Source organism: Chaetodon auriga, chromosome 15, assembly GCF_051107435.1.
Source record: "Chaetodon auriga isolate fChaAug3 chromosome 15, fChaAug3.hap1, whole genome shotgun sequence".
NCBI classification, from domain to species: domain Eukaryota; kingdom Metazoa; phylum Chordata; class Actinopteri; order Chaetodontiformes; family Chaetodontidae; genus Chaetodon; species Chaetodon auriga.
In genome coordinates this window covers 3,853,666-3,870,658 of record NC_135088.1, presented here as the reverse complement: position 1 = coordinate 3,870,658, position 16,993 = coordinate 3,853,666, and the positions used below count along the sequence as shown (strand labels likewise).

The window sequence follows — 16,993 nt, the reverse complement described above, 5'->3', positions numbered from 1 at the left end:
GGAAAATACTGAGTAGTGTAAGTATAAAATAAAATTGAAAGATACATATATATATATATAAATATTTTGGCTTCACCTACACTAAGAAATGATAATTCAGGCATGTATGATTACTAATTTTTCACTTTACATCAATTTGATGGTTTATTTCAGCTTGATTTTGCTTACTGATGCAGCGTTTTTAGTAAAATATTACATCAGCTCAAACATACAAGAGGACCATATCATTGTGAAAATCTCAAGTTAAAATATCTAAATAAATGCTTTTCTGTGGTTTATATGTATGCCGAATGGAAGAGTTTTTAGATTTGAATAAAAATAGCTGCATCGTTGAGATGTTAGATGTATTTAGAGGTTATCTGATACTGGATTTGTCGATATTTGAATGGAGTTTAATGGGCTAATCTCACAGAGTGCCTTATTTTGGGACTTGGCACGAGGGCGTAGGCGGAGATGAAGACTGCTGCGTGGGTTTCCCGGATGGAGCAGCGACGCCATCTTTACGCCAGTGCTACCGGTGGGTCTTCGGTTCAGCGGAGCGACAGTGCTGTTGCTGATCCACCACCAGGAATCGCCGAGCAGCCGATAATCCTCCCTTTGCACCGGGACGCCGCGAACAGTCCCAGTACCCGAGCACCATGGCAGATAGAGACAACCAAGTATACCAGGCGAAACTCGCCGAACAAGCGGAGAGATATGACGGTAAGGCTCCGAATAAGTAAGTTAAACGGCCATTGTAGAACGCCTGGCCCCTCTTCCCCCTCTGTCTCCCTGCGCAGGGGGCTTGGAGACGCAGGTAAAGCTGTTCACATGGATTTGTTGGGCGAGAGACAAAATGGCGGAGATGTCTTCAGCAGAATGAATCAGTTAACGTTTAAATCGCCTTCGGTTTAGAGGGAAAGCGCGTTTTTTGCGGAATGAAACGCACGCTGTGTCGCGTGCCCCGCTGCCCAGATAACGTTTAGCTTGTTAGGCGCTGAGCTAAGCTACGATCCACTATCCTTCGTTAGCGGACACTAGCTATCCAGATTGCTAACTAGCTGGCTAGCCTTTCTTCAGCCCCGACACGCGTCACGCCGAACTCCATTCAGAAAAACAACGCTGCAGCAAATGTCCACACCCCACCAAACACGAGCTGAGCCTAAGCTGAATCTGCTGAATCTGATCCATCAATCGGAAGCTTCAGCAGAAAAATATATTCAAAAAAATGTGCCACAGTTAGTGCTAACGTACCGCCCCCACCAAGTGTTTTGATCAGTGAAGCTCCTTCCAGCCTGGCAGGCTAGTGAAAGCCAAACGAAACTTAAATTGGACTTAAGTTCTTAACTTCGTGTTGGGATCAAGCCGAATTTAAGAGTGGCGTTATCTTTTTTTTGAGCTACCTTTTAATAACTAGTTTAAGGTAATCAGTCTGTGCTGTCCCAGGTGAATTTGTGTGGCAATACAAAACAGCTTCTTCGTTAAAAGCTGTAAGATATGACTATTTCGCCCTGTTCTTTAAAACCAAGCTGGCATTCCGTCTGCTGCTTTTAATGAGGCCAACATCGCCCTGCGTGCTGGCCTGTGCATTGATTGATAGGTTTTTAACCAATGGCGCGCCGGACTAGGCGGGGCAGAGAGTATGGCTACTATGTGATTGGTGGCCGAGCAGCGAACTCAGCCAGAAGTTTAGCTTGAGCCAACATTTATTTCTGTGACTGGAAGACGTCTTACCAGTAGTTTATGGAGCTGTTCACTGGTAAAGGCACAGTACAGCTGGTTTACTCCCACAGTCAACACACATCTAGAACATCAGTTCCCTTTGCTTCATAGTTCCTTAGTGAATTTAGCTTCAGACGGCACAGACGTACTCCCATATTGTGTCTGTAAAACAGAAAAGCAGCTTGAGTGACATCAGAAAGTGCACCATAAATCTAATCAAACATTGTAGTGACGGCAGATACATGCCTGCATGCTGCCTTAACTGCTGGTGTGAGTCAAAGTCCAGTTTATGGAGGGGTCAAGTGAGCACAGCTGTTCACAACAGCAGAGCCTCAGCTCACTAATGTGAGGTAGAAGACGGCGGCCACGCATTGTGCTGCGTCAACTTATGCCCATAATGCACATTAGATAGTATGTAAGTAGGCTACTGGTGCAGTACTGGGGAACGGTATCTTGAAAGGAAAACCACTGCAGGTGTGATAATAGGAAGAAGATGAACAGTCTGAAGCCAAGTTTTCATTTTATAGTCGCTTTAACTCAAAGCACCTTTTCTCTCTTTGTCTGTCAGGATGTGATTATTTTCACTATTGATTCATTTATAGGGTGTTTTTTTTTTTCAAGTAATCATTTTGTCTGATAGTTTTTGAGAAAATAATGATAAATACCCTTAAGTCACCACAGCCCAAAGTTTTAAGGCTCCTGAGATCTTGTTCTAAGTAATAATCAGTGATTATTTTATATTTTTATGCTGCAACTTAGTGAACTGATGATGGTCACGAGCTACCTGGGTGGTGTAGATCGGTAGCTTAGCTGTGCTCATTAACTGAACAAATTTAACTTTTGGCAACGTTGGAGAAGGTTCTGCTCTGTCTGTAGACTCAGTCTGACGTAAATTATGGAATAGTTTCTCATCCTCAGTGACTGCTTTGTTTGCCTCGCAGCCTCTCCCCTTTTATATTGATGTGATAAAGGCATTGACAGTTAAAAGAAGCAGGCCAATAAGAGGTCAGCACATTGTGTTAACCTGTCGTCTCACACTTAAAGTTCTCACAGCTCCACTTTTATGGCCAAATATTAGTTCAATCACTGTTATTCATCAACAGCCCTATCGAGCACCAGTGTGGTCGTGTTGTGCTGTGGAGCTACACAGTCTTACCCCTCGTGTCCACCCGACATTGCTGCATTGTGTTTGGGCGGTGCTGTGGCTGCCGGTGTCAGTTTCAACCATTCTTTTCAGTGCGTCAACGAGGTGCACGTCAGTCATCGCTCTGTTCGGTGCTCTGGTCTCTACATGCTCCTGGTCTATTTTTAATGTGTATAATGACATTGATTTGTATACAACTGACATGAAATTATTGTATTTACTATCTCATTCTGGGAGTTAGTGATTGTATAAATAAAAACAGGTATTATTGCTTTTACATAATTTATGACTTCCAGTTGAAGAGACAGAAAGAGAAACACACAGTTCAGTTTGAAGGTAAACAGAGACGCCACAATCAAGGAGAAATGAACAGAATAACCCAAAAACTGGTTACAGAAGAACAATCTGCTTGAATTCATGTCATTTTTTAGGCTTTCAGTGGATACTGGAACCACAGTTAGGCTGTGTTCAGACCAATGTGTAATGTTGCACATGCACCATAGGGGACATATTCAATGTTTGACATGACACGCATGCTGTCTTAGCTCTAAGCAGCAATGAAATGATGTCACAGTTACTGTTGCTCAATCGGATGCTTTTTATAGCATTCATTGCACAAAGCACAGCTTTGAAGACAGACTGTAATGCCCTTTGTAGCATCTCTCAAAGTTGGCGTCCAAATCAGGGCGGGAGTTGTGAAGTGGGAGGAGCTATTTTGGGCTCCACTGATTCCATTCATTTTTCCCATAGACCAAGTTACATGAGTCACAGTTGAAGCACTTCTACAGTGTGTCTCTGTGTGAAACTCTCTCAGTTAATAATCCACACAGTTCATTTACGGCTTTACAATTATGACTCCCAAGGTGCATTTCAACAACCATCCAATCACAGACCATAAAAATCTGTTGCATGTGCTGCTAACGGTGGGTGGGAGTTAAAGATAATGGTGTTTTGGAAACTGAAAGCTTAAATCAATGTATTTTTAGATTCTGGGTGTATTGTGGGTGAATTCTGGAGCGGGTTTTGTTCTACGACAAAGCATTTTAAATTTGCTGCTGCTCTGATTCGCGGAGGCTCATGGGTATTGTAGTATTAAGAGCCCTGAGCCATGATATCTCAGGAAACACAGCGTTGGCGGTGAAACACCTCTGGAACCACCCCCCCCCCCCCCCCAAAAGTCTTCTGAAGCCCAGTCAGTCTGGGTCTGGCTCGGTGGCCGTTGATCTGCAGCCTGTAATGCTGAGAAAATGTTGAAAAAGCACAGAGAGGTCATTCAGTTTGAGTGCAGGCCGGGCTGGAGGGTAAAGCGATCAAAGCAGCATAGTGCTCCTCCTGGCTCGAAACCATCAAGTATCGGGTTTCGCCAGCACGCTGCACAGAGAGCTGCGATTGGCCTCTGCAGATAACACCCTGTCTGAAGTGAAAAGCCAAGTGATTGACACGCTGCTCCTACGTCCAGGCTAGCATGGTTAGCATGTGAGGTTGTGACCAGTCTGCAGCCTGTGCATTTTCCCGCTAAGCATGAAAGTAGAATGTGTTGTTTCCGGTATTCTCTGGTTGATCCAGAAATGACACCACATATATTCTTTATATTCTGCACCTCTCCTCATTATTTCATTGAATAGCCCACAGACTGTATTGTGGCTGTTTTGTTAATCTCCAGAGAAACACTGTGCTGTGCTGATTAGCAGCTCCTTCAAAGCAGCGTCGAATCGCTTTCATTTCATCCCTGGACTCTATATTCAGTTTTCACACCACACCCTCCCGCATCACCTTGAAGATTTGAAATGTGCAAGACAGAAATCACATCTGATCTCGCTCGTCCTGCTGGTTCATTGTCCTGGCTCCGGTCCCGCTGTAGGTGTCCATAGGTGGACAATCTGCATTAGAGGAGCTTGTGCTCGGGCAGTTTCCCAGGCACTCCATTAACAAAATACTGAGGACGACAGAAACCTTTCAAGACTCCGCTCTGTGCTTTAAACTCTTTGTTAATGGAGGGAAGATGTGCTTATTTTCAATCAAGAAAATCAATTTATGAGCCTCTTTCCCCAAAAATGTTCGTAATTGTAACAGTGGAGACGGTTTTAGATATCAGCCCAACTCACGGGAACATATTTTCACATTTACCTGCAGTCGCATTGAGCCCTGCAGGTGGTTTTTGTTTCATTTGGCAGGTTTGGGACGTCAAACTCCAAACAGAGGTGATGGAACTTTGTTTGGCGTTGAAACATTTCTCTCCAGAAACAGCATCCCTGTTACTCTGAATAATCCACAGAATACACCTCCAGCAGCTTTCAAAGGAACAATGACTTCAGTAGAAATTAGCTCCAGTGAAACCAGTTCACCCAGTATGAACGTAAACACCCTTAAAAACTGAACGTCAGCACTGAAACATCGTACTCACGATGAGCTGCAGTAAAGCAAAAGCTGCTCTAATGCATTCGTTAAAAAACTTTGTGACTCATCAGACACACCAGGTCACCTTCAGTGGACTGTGGTGATTTAATAATCTACATAATGATGGCGTGTCAGTCGATCTGCAGGTGGTGAACACGGTCGACTGTTTGAAGTATCTGGAAACAGTTTGTCGGCCGTTTCTCCTTTCTGACCTAAACATGTGGCTTAAAGGCGCATTTTTAAGGATCATTTAAAGGTGTTTAAAAGGAAAGTATGTGCAGAATGACTCCTCGAGGCATGAGGCCGAGCGACTTTCTTCCTCATTTGCAAAGCGGTCTTCTTCCCTGTCATTTTTTTTGCTGCATATCCTGGCACATTAGCGCCACCTGCAGGTCAGCGGAACAGTATGTAACCAACATTTCTACTGAGTTTGAAAGTTCATTTAACAGTTGAAAGATAAACTTGTCTTTACTCTCCGATTGAGGTCCAGTTAGTCTGTTGGAAAGACTGGTGGATGTAGAGGGTGATGGTGGCTGGACAGCAGGCCAATGGTGAAGCGACCTGTCAGGTGGAACCGGCCAACCTGTTTCAGCCTAAACACAGACAGTGGAGATAAAAGGCCCAGTCGACCCGCAGAGTGGCTGCTCTTTGCTTGGCTGAGTGTTGGATTCAAAGGAAGTTTAAAGGTACATTAGGTCAGGGGTAAAGAGTTGCTTCACCCGTCAGAGGCTCAGGAGATTTATGACGGCACAGCCTGATACCGACTGAGACCTGACGATGGGTCAAAATGTCATTTAACACCAGGCCTGTGCTGCTGTGGGAATGCTCACCCGACGTTTGACACGTTTCACCATGTGTATTGATAAATGTTCTGTACCAGGCTTAAAAATAAACTCTGGACTCTGGCAGAGTCTTCACAGGGCCGGTGAACAACTTACCCAAACCTCATGTGACTGTATCGGTAATCTATAATAAGATGAAAACAGCTAATAATATCAGACATGCTGGTGTATTTATCAGGCTCTAAATGCAACGACTTAATGGTGCAGTGTTAAGGGGCTGTTTGTGCTGTGGGGTGGGGGGGGGGGGGGTCTCGACGAGCCCAAACCTTATATCATTTGTGTCCCTGTGTCTCTCAGAAATGGTGGAGTCGATGAAGAAGGTGGCCAGCATGGACGTGGAGCTGACGGTGGAGGAGAGGAACCTGCTGTCAGTAGCATATAAGAACGTGATCGGAGCCCGGAGAGCTTCCTGGAGGATAATCAGCAGCCTCGAACAGAAAGAAGAAAACAAAGGCGGAGAAGACAAACTAAAGATGATCCGAGAATACAGGAAAACGGTCAGACGCTGTCAGAAAGCCAAACAGCTTTTAGTGATTGGAAGCAGTGTGAGATTTTTCTGAATTTGGTTTGGATCATGAAAATTCATCATGTTTCTTTCTGAAAACAGTCTAAACAAACTTCTTCAGAGCCAAATGTTGAACCACACTTTACATAACCAATGCACATTATCTGCATGCTTTGTTTTTGACATGTTAATTCCTCCTTTTGTGAAAAGTTGATGAGAACCTGAAAGCTTTGAAAGGCTGCAGTCCATTTTCTGCCCAGTCAGACGCCAACTGAACATCTTCTGCTAAACTTGCTGCAATACACTGATTTGGTGGAAAGTTAGAGCCCCTCACAGATCGCCTTCCACTAGTTCATAGAGCAAATACAACTGATTTTTAACGCTCTCAGAGTCCTGTATGGCACTGTAGTGGTGCATCGACAGAGCTGATTTGAAGTTGCTTCCTACCTTTAGTTCGTGGAGGTGAGTTGATGCACTCTCAGGTAATCAGATTTTCATATCCAGTTGAAGAGATGCCAGAGATTCTTTACTCTTCTTGGTCGGGCTTTTCAAACTCTCCTCTGATTGGCGTCTCCACTTTGAGAGGAGTCGGTGTGATTTCACAGCCTCAACGCTTCTCTGAGTGAAATAATGAGGCAGGCAGAAACCGTCATCTTTAAATCAGGTTTCTGCTGCAGAGTTTCTGCTGGTGGAGTCTGTCTTCAGAGATCTGAGACTTTGAGCATTAAATGCCAAACTGTGGAAACTCATGAGGGCTGTTAGCGTTTGATGGCTCTGTCCTTTGTGTCCTCTGCCTCTAGATGTTGCATATCTGCAGTTGTGGACTTATTTAACATCTTATTTAGAAATAAAAGCAAATGTGACCAAAGTTACCAACTTTCTAAAATTCACCCAAAGTCACCACAAAGGCCTCGTCCAAAGAAAGAGCTGTTTTATTTGCAGAGGGCGTGTTGCCGTACAGTGATGTGAGAAATGTCTTATAGATGGCCGACGCTGACCTTTGACCTGAGTCGTTCAGTCTGTGTCTCTGTGACAAATGCGTCCACGGGGACGGACCCAGAAACTGCTCTGTGCGTCTCTGCTGCTGCGGGAATTTTGTTGTCGGTGCTTGAAACACAAATGTAGGAAGTGTTGGTGTTTTTTAGGCGAGTTACTGTCAGTCACAGCTCACACCGGAATGTGTTCACGTGTTTGACATGTTAAATCTGAGTTTCTTTGAATCTCAGCTCTGAGCAGCATTTCAGTGCTCAAAGGTGAATTTTGGTTTTGTGTGACCACACGGTCCATTGACGGCTGCGTTTGTGTGTTTTCGTCTGCAGGTTGAGAAAGAGCTGAAATCAATCTGCAATGACATTCTGGATGTACTGGACAAGCACCTCATCTTAGCTGCAACCACGGGAGAGTCCAAGGTTTTCTACTACAAAATGTATGTATGTGATGAATGTGTGTGCTTCTGTTGTAAATGTTCATGCTAATGACACAAACACTTTGAATTATTTTCATTTCTAGTCAGCGTCGTCTCATCAGGCTGGCATCAACCTGATTTTCTCGTTTGCTCACTGGGGTGTGGGACAGAATGGGTTTCCCCTTGTTCGATCAGAATGCAGATTGCTGCTCACCTCCTCTCCTCCTGCCAGTTAATTATTATTATAAGTCCGTGTCTGAGCCACTTCCTGTTAGACTTAGCGTGCAGTGGATCCGAAGTTGATCCCTAACCGAGTAATTAAATATCCCTGTTTGCTGATCGGCCCGGCTGTCCAGCGTTGAATCCAAAGCACAGCTGTGAGGTGCAGTTTGTGTCATTGCATTAATTATTTGACGGTTATGTCGTCATGTCGTGCATACAGAGGAGTGTTTAACTAAAGGTCAGGAGTGTTTTGTTCATTTTTAATCAGTTTTGCGCTCTGGTATTAATTATGCAGGTTTTGGCAGAATCAGAGTTGCTTTGAGTAAAACAGACTCTTGTCCCATTGAAAACGTCCATGCAGTGATGGTGATGCTGAGGAGGGAAAGCCGGCGCTCTTCGCTCGTCCTGCCCTCGGTCAGGCCTTCCACAGCTTACATACTCGCTGTCCTCCTGGAAAACGAATCTCTGCCACACAGATATGCCTGTGCCTGAAACAGTACCTGTCCTACATAAATAAGCAGATGATTCAAGTCAAGGCAGCAACTTTCAAACAGATGAAACATCACCAGCCACCATTGTCTGCACCGCTGTCTGCTGACAGAAGCTCTGCCATCACGCCGAGTTCAGACTTTGAATTCAGTCGCTTACTTTCAATCAGCAATGAAATGTTTGCTGATTGTTCCGACTTGGTTTACTCTAAACGCAGTCTGGAAGCTGCTGCACTGTCCCCTCAGGGCTGCAGTCGCCTTTTGATTGCACTTCTACTAAACACATCAGGAGTCTGTATTTACTTTGCTCATCTGAGCCGGAGATGCTGATCTGACTCTGAAAGTTCTTGATAAACAGAACTGCTCCTCAGCTGACTTCGCTTTGTTTCACCTCAATTAAACAGCTTCCTTTAAGAAATGGCATTTTAGCTGCTCTTCTTTTGTAAGTTAAAACACCAGCATGAGAGAAAAACCCACAGAGGCTCAGTGTTTTAATGGAATACGCTGCGACTGAGGAAACATTAACAAATGAATTCAGAAAAATGCAAATGTATGATCAGTGCTGTGGACTCTGTCGCTGTAATTCGTGTTTGTGCTGAACTTTGTCGTTCCTCTGCTCAGGAAGGGAGATTACCACAGGTACCTGGCAGAGTTTGCCACAGGCAACGACAGGAAGGAGGCAGCAGAGAACAGTTTGGTTGCATACAAAGCTGCTAGCGACATCGCCTTGATCGAACTCCCTCCAACACACCCCATTCGTCTGGGATTGGCCCTTAACTTTTCAGTTTTCTATTACGAAATCCTCAACTCGCCAGACCGTGCTTGCAGGTAGGTGTGATGGTTTTCTGTCTGTCTAACTGGTGTTTGGTGTGTTTTTGTTTAGTGAGCAGGTTGAATTGAGTGTTTCCAGTATAAAAAGTACATAAAATGTTAGAGAGTAAGAAAAACTCCACTCCAGACGCTCACCGAATGTGACGTTAAACACCTCAAATATGAGACATCCAAGGAAAAAGGTGCCGTGTGCTGCGCTTATTACTTCACTCTGCTCAACTTTTCATTTTAGTTGTTTTTTGTGGCATATTTCCTGTCATGAACACCTGTCGGCAGGTGAGAGAGAAAAGCTCACCCGGCGGCAGGAAAACACAGCCAGGCATTTTCTCTTCAGCTGAAAGGAGGAAGAATATTGGATTTTTGTTTTTTCTGCCCCTCAGAGGCTGAAAGTCCCCGGTGGGTCAGGAAAGGTCGGGTGCAGTTTGCCGTTTTTGTCCACTTGGGTAAATCACGTCCACATGCTGAAAGAAAAGCTTTTCCTTTTCAGATGTGCCTCAGATCCCACATGAAAAGAAAGTGTTCCAGCTGTTGGCCCGGGATGCTCGGGGATGTTGGCTAAATGACTCTCAGGAACCTGGCAACTTGAAAACAGTCCTGAAAGGGAACAGATTGTTAATTTCCCTCCTGGCACAAACCCTCGCTGCCTCTGCAGAGGAGCTGCGATCAGAATCCAAAGCAGCCCGTCAAAGGAGGAAATCCAGTGAAGACGAGCCGTGTACATTCGACCTGTGCGTGCTTCACCACCTGTTTACTGTGTGACCGTGTCCTCTTGTCTCCTCTCTGACAGGTTGGCGAAGGAAGCTTTTGACAATGCCATTGCAGAACTGGATACGCTGAGCGAGGAGAGCTATAAGGACTCAACACTTATCATGCAGTTGCTACGTGACAACTTGACACTATGGACCTCAGACGTGCAGGGAGACGGTGAGACCGCCTTTTCTTTCTTCTCACGGCTTCACTTACAGCCGCTCGAATAGCTGGCGGCCGTTAGTATTTTCTCGTTCATTCCTGGGTGATTCTGACTGGTGATTGGCTCCTTACTATCAGCTTCGTCACTTCCCTCTGACAGATCTTAAAGCCGATCTGCTCCTTTTAGACCCTCGCAGCCTTCGGTCGCTGCTCAGGACAAAAATCAAACTATGAGGAGTGATTGATTGTTTGCGAAGAAAGTTTCTGAAATATTCCTTGTGTGCTCAGACTAAAAGCATCGAGGAAGCTGCTAACTCTCCTCTAACCTTCCCCTCAGCTCGGTGGTTTCTCTCCCTCTCTGACTCACTCATCTCTAATGATCTCTCATCTCGTTCTTCTGTAGAGTCTTAAGGACAGCCCTCTTCCTTCACTCTTCCTCCATTAAACGAGTGTATTTTGTAAGTCCTTCCTCCTGTCTGGCTTCTCCACCTCCAGCTGTCTCTCCTGTCTCACCGCCCTGACATCCCTCACTAACCTCCTCACATGAAGTCCAGCCTTGTTGAATGTTTTGGTGTTGAGAGGAGATGATTTCCTCTCCTTTGCCCACAGCTCAGAGCTGCACTTATTTAAAATGTGTGTATCTATGATCGTTTTCACCTCTTCTTCACCTTTTTCTGCACGCGTGAACTTGAGTGCTGTGTGTTTTAAAGTCTGCAGGGTGTTCGCAAGTCTAAATCATGCCTGGCTGTGTTTACGTCTCACCAGGACAACAGCTTATACAATAATAGAGAGCACAGGTCCCGACTCGACTTCCCGGCGAGCTGCTGTGACTCAGTGTAATGTCTCACTGAGGTTTTCTTTTTTGAGCTGGAACCATTTTTTTAATTAAAAATCGTTCTTAAAACAGCAGCCAGATGTTCGTTTGAGCACTGGAGCAGGTTTCACATTCTGTAATCTGCCCTGTGATATGAAGTCTGTGTTCAGTTGGTCTGGAGTTAATACGAGGCTTCAGCTGATTGGTCTGAAACTGACTGCTGAGAGCTCTCATTCAGCGTACGTGAGGGCACCTGACTGTTGGTGGAAGTGTTTTTTTTTTTAATGACAGCCCTGCAAACCTGTTTAGCACTGATCTGGTGTCAGTCCACCGTGCTGGTGATAAATGGTGTTTGTAAAATGCTGCTAATAGCAGAAATTTTATACGGTGATGTTGCATCATTTGTTAATCGTTTCCACTTCCTGTCTGCACAAACGCAGCGACCCTCCCGACACGCTGTGTTTGTTTGAGCAAATATTCCAGAGTTTAGTTAGTTTAGTTCAGGCTGTCTTAGTCCTGGAGGTCCATGTTTCACTTCAGCCCCCTGTAAAAAAAAAAAAAAAAAAAAAAGGTAGCTCCACATTTAATTAGGAAATGTGAGCAGTAACACGAGTTAAGTTTTCCACCATGACGGATAAAGATTTGAATCCAGGGGTGATTTGAGACCTTGTGGACACCCTGCTCCTTCGCCGCTGAACACAGCTTATTGAAGTGTGATACAATGACAAGCTGCAGGAACGGCATGTGAGGCTGCCGCTCCATCTCCTGTGGCTTCCTCACATCCCAGTTAGCCGCGGTGCTAATGAGCGCTGTTACGGTTTCTATTTTAATCATGATGGATTCTCAAGCCTTTGTTATTTGTGCCTCTTAATTCTTCATTACACGGATGGCTGTGCTGTCTCTATGGTAACTTTTCTAAGCAACCAGTTGTACAGGCCCACAAGGCATTTTATCCCCTCAGTAAATCTGACCACGGCTTGTTGGGAAGGCGCTGTGGATTAACTCTTGCTCACTGGGCTGCATGTTGACACGATAAACACTGCAGAACACTTAAAATGTTGGACTTATTTGTAGCATGACTGACTGATCTCTGCTCCCAGCCGTGTCTGACAGAAAGATGGCTGCACGCTGAACTCACCACAACTTCAGTTTGACTCTTTAAAATGAGGATTTCTCACCGTAAACCTGTCAGCACCTCGTTATGGCCTCTGAACGCTGCATTATTTTGGCAGATGATGCACATGAAACTACAGTTTTGTGAGTTTGAATCTGACCGGAGGTGCTGCAGGTCACGTTTCTCCTCCTTTCTTTGCTGAGGAGCTTTTTGAACTCATTTCATTTTGTGTTTAGCAAACTGAAAACAGGCCTGGGATCAGTGTGAAACGGCACAGTCTTACAAACGATTCACATTTTATTAGATTTTTATGCTGTTAACTGATTCATGTGATGCAAAGACTTTGTGTTGTCTTGTTTTATGTTTGTGTGTTGTTGGCATTGCTGCAGCTAACAGTTAGCACTAACATGAAGTTTATCAAATGGTAACGATCACGTGGAGTTAAATACAAACACCAGCTTGTTAATGCAAAGCCAGGATGTTCATAACGTACAGCTTTATGTCCAAATTGAAATGCTCTTTGCATTGCATCATGGGAAATGTAGTGTTTTAGGAGATTGCCTCATATCAGGGACTAAAGTTCAGAATATTTGGGTCTTTGCTGCTTCAGATTCATTGTTTTAGCGCGTAAATGCTGATGATGATGATGATGATGGTGAACAGCAGGAGGAAGATGTTCAGCTGCAGCCTCCATGATTGTTGGTGCTTCTGTCGTTACTTCAGGTGAAGAACAGAACAAAGAAGCACTGCAGGATGCGGAGGAAGAGACCCAGCAAGACTGAGCAACACGAGACAAGCCCTCCTCCTCCTCCTCCTCCTCCTCCTCCTCTTCCTCCTCCCAGCACTAGCTCCTGTCCCCAGCCACAGTTTTCAGCTGGGTTTATACTGCAGCCCACACTCTTTCTCTACCTTTTCGTCCATTTCTTCCCGTCTGTCTCACCTTCTCTCCTCGTATGCACGCCATCTCCCAGCCCCCTCAGGGCCCCCTCGGGGTCTTCGTTTCCACTCTCCAGGGGTCCCACCTTCTTTTTGATGACTCATTTTGCAAGCCTGTACCCTTTAAGGTCCACGTCCTCTTTTACTGTTTTTATTTGCTTTACTTTGCTGTATCATCTGTTGCCAAGTACGCTCGCCTGTATTTGTAACACACATATGCAAAAGTTTATTTAAAGACAATACTTTGCTGTTCGACTTTATCCTGTGTATGTGTGTTCATGAACGGTATACTGTCCATGCTTCTGTCAGTCGGTTTTGAGTCATTTCAGTTTGCAAATTGAGGAAACATAGCAGCGATGGGAGGTTTAAAAGGGATGCGTTAAAGCTTTTAGGAAGAACTAAGTGCCCTCTTTACTTTGTGGTTACCAAACCTGCTCCTTCAACACATCAATAGGTCTTTTTTTAATGGCAAACAGCAGAATGTCCCCCGTCTCCAAGCATCACTCTGACCTCTATTCTTGTCCACTCTCGGACCAAGTATTGTGCTGCGAGGCTGTAGCGCTTTGCTAATGGCAGATAGTTAGGTAATGGCTTTTTAGCAGACAAACTGTGCGTGTGTGTGTGCGTGGGAGGGGAATGCTCAACACTCTTGATTGTAATGTAATGCAGTTTTGCATTGGCACTATATAAAAAAAAAAAGTTTGGGAAATAGAGGCCTGCTGTATCTTTACTCCCCTGACTCTTTCAGGTTTTCCTCGTCTCGACTCCGTCTCCTTCCTCTCATTTCCTCTCTTCCTTCTGTTCAGTATGTGTAACGTGAATCTGATTTGTACTACTGGATGTTCTCACCGGAGCCACAAGTACCATCTGTATTCTTACTGAAACACAGCATGGAATTAACATTAAACTTCAAATTGAAAAATGTTAAATTAACACGTCTGAGATGTTTTCTTTAAGTGGTTTGATGGATTTTAATATTAATGGGTGATTTTTGACCACTAGAGGGCAGTGCAGGCCACCAGGACAAAGAGTCCCAAGTTTAGTGCAGTGATTCTGCATTTATCCTGTTTTTTTTTCTTTAGTTTCTTTTATTGGCAGTGCTGTAGTAAAAGAACCAATACCATAATGTAAAAATACTCCATTAAAAGTAAAAGTGCTGCGTTCAGAATCCTATGACTGATATTATAAAAAACACTATTAATACTGGTGCGTTAAATATCAGATAACAGCAGCCTGAACTGCTGTGAAGAAGTGTACAAATACAATTACCTGTAACTTGTACTTAAACAGTACATGAGTAACTGTGCTTTCCACAGCTGGTTACTGGAATGATTCACTTTTTACCTCTAAGTATCTACAATTTAGTTTTTAACATTGTCCTCATGTAGACCTCAGTGATGATTTAATCTCCCTACCAGTCCAGCAAAAATGAGCCTAAAACACCTAAAATGAAAAGAGGTTTGAGCTCACTTACACAGTATTAAGCATATTTAAATATGTTAGCCTTATTAGCTGGAAAACACAAAGGGACCACAGCACGAAGCCTTACACTTGTCCAAACTCGTCCAAACTCAGTAAAAAAAATGCTAACAACTAACTCGAGACGGTCTCGGTTCGCTTGCAAGTGAACCCTGGTTCGGTTCGTATGCAGTGTGAAAGCTCACCGGACCAAACACGGGACCAAATGTACGTAGTGACGCTACACACAGTGCATCTAGGACAGAGGAAGTACAGCGCGCTCTGCAAACCAAAACAAACATGGCGAAAGGACAAACGGGGACAGGTGAAGAGCTCAAAACTCTCCTTGAAATATGGTCAGATGACCACATAAACCTACTTCTGACATCCACTCTCAAAAACAATGACATTTTTAAACAGTTTAGTGAGAAAATGGGGGGAATGGGTTTTAAACGAACGAACCTCACATAATGCTCCATGTTTAATGTTGTTTTTCCGGGCCGGGAGGGAGGGATTTCCCCTCCTACTTTGTCCAATCGACGAGCGCCCCTTTCAACCACGTGATGCTGCTCAGAAAGTTCGGTGTGAAAGCAGAGCCGAAACAAGTGATAAATGAAACAATGTTGCGACTTTCAGCTCCCCAATCGAACCGAGTCCGCTTGGTCAGGTGTGAAAACGACCTTACCGAATACTTTAATGTTTTCTCTGGAAAAAGCAATTGATTATATTTATGTACATAAGTATGTATGTATATTCTTTCAATTGAAATTTGCTCTCTGACGTCTCACAGTGGTCAGAATTTCATTGGCTATTAGAAATGTCAATCATCTGCAAAATCAATCTCCGCACAGTGGAAAAGAAGGAGGTCGCTCAGCTCAGACTGACTGCTTATTGGCTTTCTAGTTGCTAGGTTTCATACAGCAGAGGTGATTGGTCAAGTGAGGTCTCGTTTGAAACTCGAGACTCCATTGGACAGAAGATGGCGCTGTCTAGTACACATTTCCGGAAATTGAAACGGGAAACCGTAGGAGATAAGTATAAGATTAGCGCATTGCTGCTAATTTGAAAGAAGAAAATATCTTTTTGTGATTTATTTTCATGTTTTGGACTACATATTTTACTGCGGTGGATCTTCTGGACCTTTATCGATGTTTCCAGGTCGTTTTTGTCAGAGTTTTATCAACCTGTGGATCACAGAGAGACGAAATCGTTGAGTTGTTTTAATTTCACAAACAGCTGTTTGCCGTTGGTGTTTGCTATGCCTCCTGTCGTGGTTGTATCTTGAAATAATTTCGATTAATTGACTCACAACGATCTTATCTTTCTAACTGTGTATGAGCGTGAACATTAGCGTCGCGTTTGTGTCGCTAGACGGAAGAACAGACAACAGAAAACTTTTCCTCGGCCAGCAGGCGGACCTCAGGGTCAGTGAGGAGTTATAACTGTAAGGTTATTTAAAGCAGCAGGTTAATTTAAATGGATTTATCATCCGTGTGTTTCACTGAATGTGTCTCTGATGAAACCTCATCTTAAAACTGAGCGGGAAACCGGCTAACAGGAAGTAATGTGTAAAATGTTTGCCGTGCGTCTTGACGCCATCAGCACGTGATGTTGAGCGCTACAGCTGATTGGTCACAGGGACAACCCACGTGAGTGTTGCTCACGGCTGCGGCTCAGTGACTGGTTGAGTGTGTTGTTGCCGTTGTTATGGTTACTGTCGCCAGACAGAAAGATAAGACTTTATTGATCCCTTAACGGGGAAATTAAGTCGTTACAGCCAGAAAGTATCACAAAGAACGAAACCAGAGGCACAGAAGGGTCGAGATAAAAAGCATACAGGATAGAAAAACCACTGTGTGTATGTACATTTGTTTGTGAATTGTATGTTTTCTAATTAATTGCTGCTTTCTCAAACTCACTAAAATGATTATTCTTACTCTGTGTGCAGTTGATGGAATGTGAAAAGGTTTGATTGTAGGAGGATTTAATCATTTTCACGTGACATTGGGGCAGATGTGTAAACTTATAGTAATTTAAATAATTGTAACTTTATGTAGTGCAAATAAACATTAAAATATGCGGAAATAATGAACTGAAATCGACTTCAGAATAAAACCAAATGAATGATCGTCCTCTTCTGGTAGTGGCCCTGGTCTGTGCAGCTACATGTACTTTGTATTCCTGTATGAGCTTCGTGGTTTGACCTTCATCATGAAGGTGAACTGAA

At 44.0% G+C, this 16,993-nt stretch overlaps 1 protein-coding gene across 1 annotated transcript; it reads left to right on the top strand.

Annotated features, from left to right (window-relative positions):
- Window positions 1–504: 504 nt before the first annotated feature.
- Window positions 505–14,237, top strand: LOC143332536 (14-3-3 protein epsilon). Its single transcript, XM_076750109.1, has 6 exons — window positions 505–702; window positions 6,382–6,581; window positions 7,909–8,015; window positions 9,326–9,532; window positions 10,323–10,459; window positions 13,096–14,237. Exons 1-6 carry the CDS (start codon window positions 639–641, stop codon window positions 13,152–13,154), a joined length of 774 nt encoding a protein of 257 aa, XP_076606224.1. The 5' UTR covers window positions 505–638; the 3' UTR covers window positions 13,155–14,237.
- Window positions 14,238–16,993: the final 2,756 nt, after the last annotated feature.

Coding starts and splice junctions, on each gene's coding strand:
- LOC143332536 (XM_076750109.1), top strand. CDS start 639: ATGGCAGATAGAGACAACCAAGTATACCAGGCGAAACTCGCCGAACAA. Junction 703..6,381: donor ACAAGCGGAGAGATATGACG/GTAAGGCTCCGA, acceptor TGTGTCTCTCAG/AAATGGTGGAGTCGATGAAG. Junction 10,460..13,095: donor CTCAGACGTGCAGGGAGACG/GTGAGACCGCCT, acceptor TCGTTACTTCAG/GTGAAGAACAGAACAAAGAA.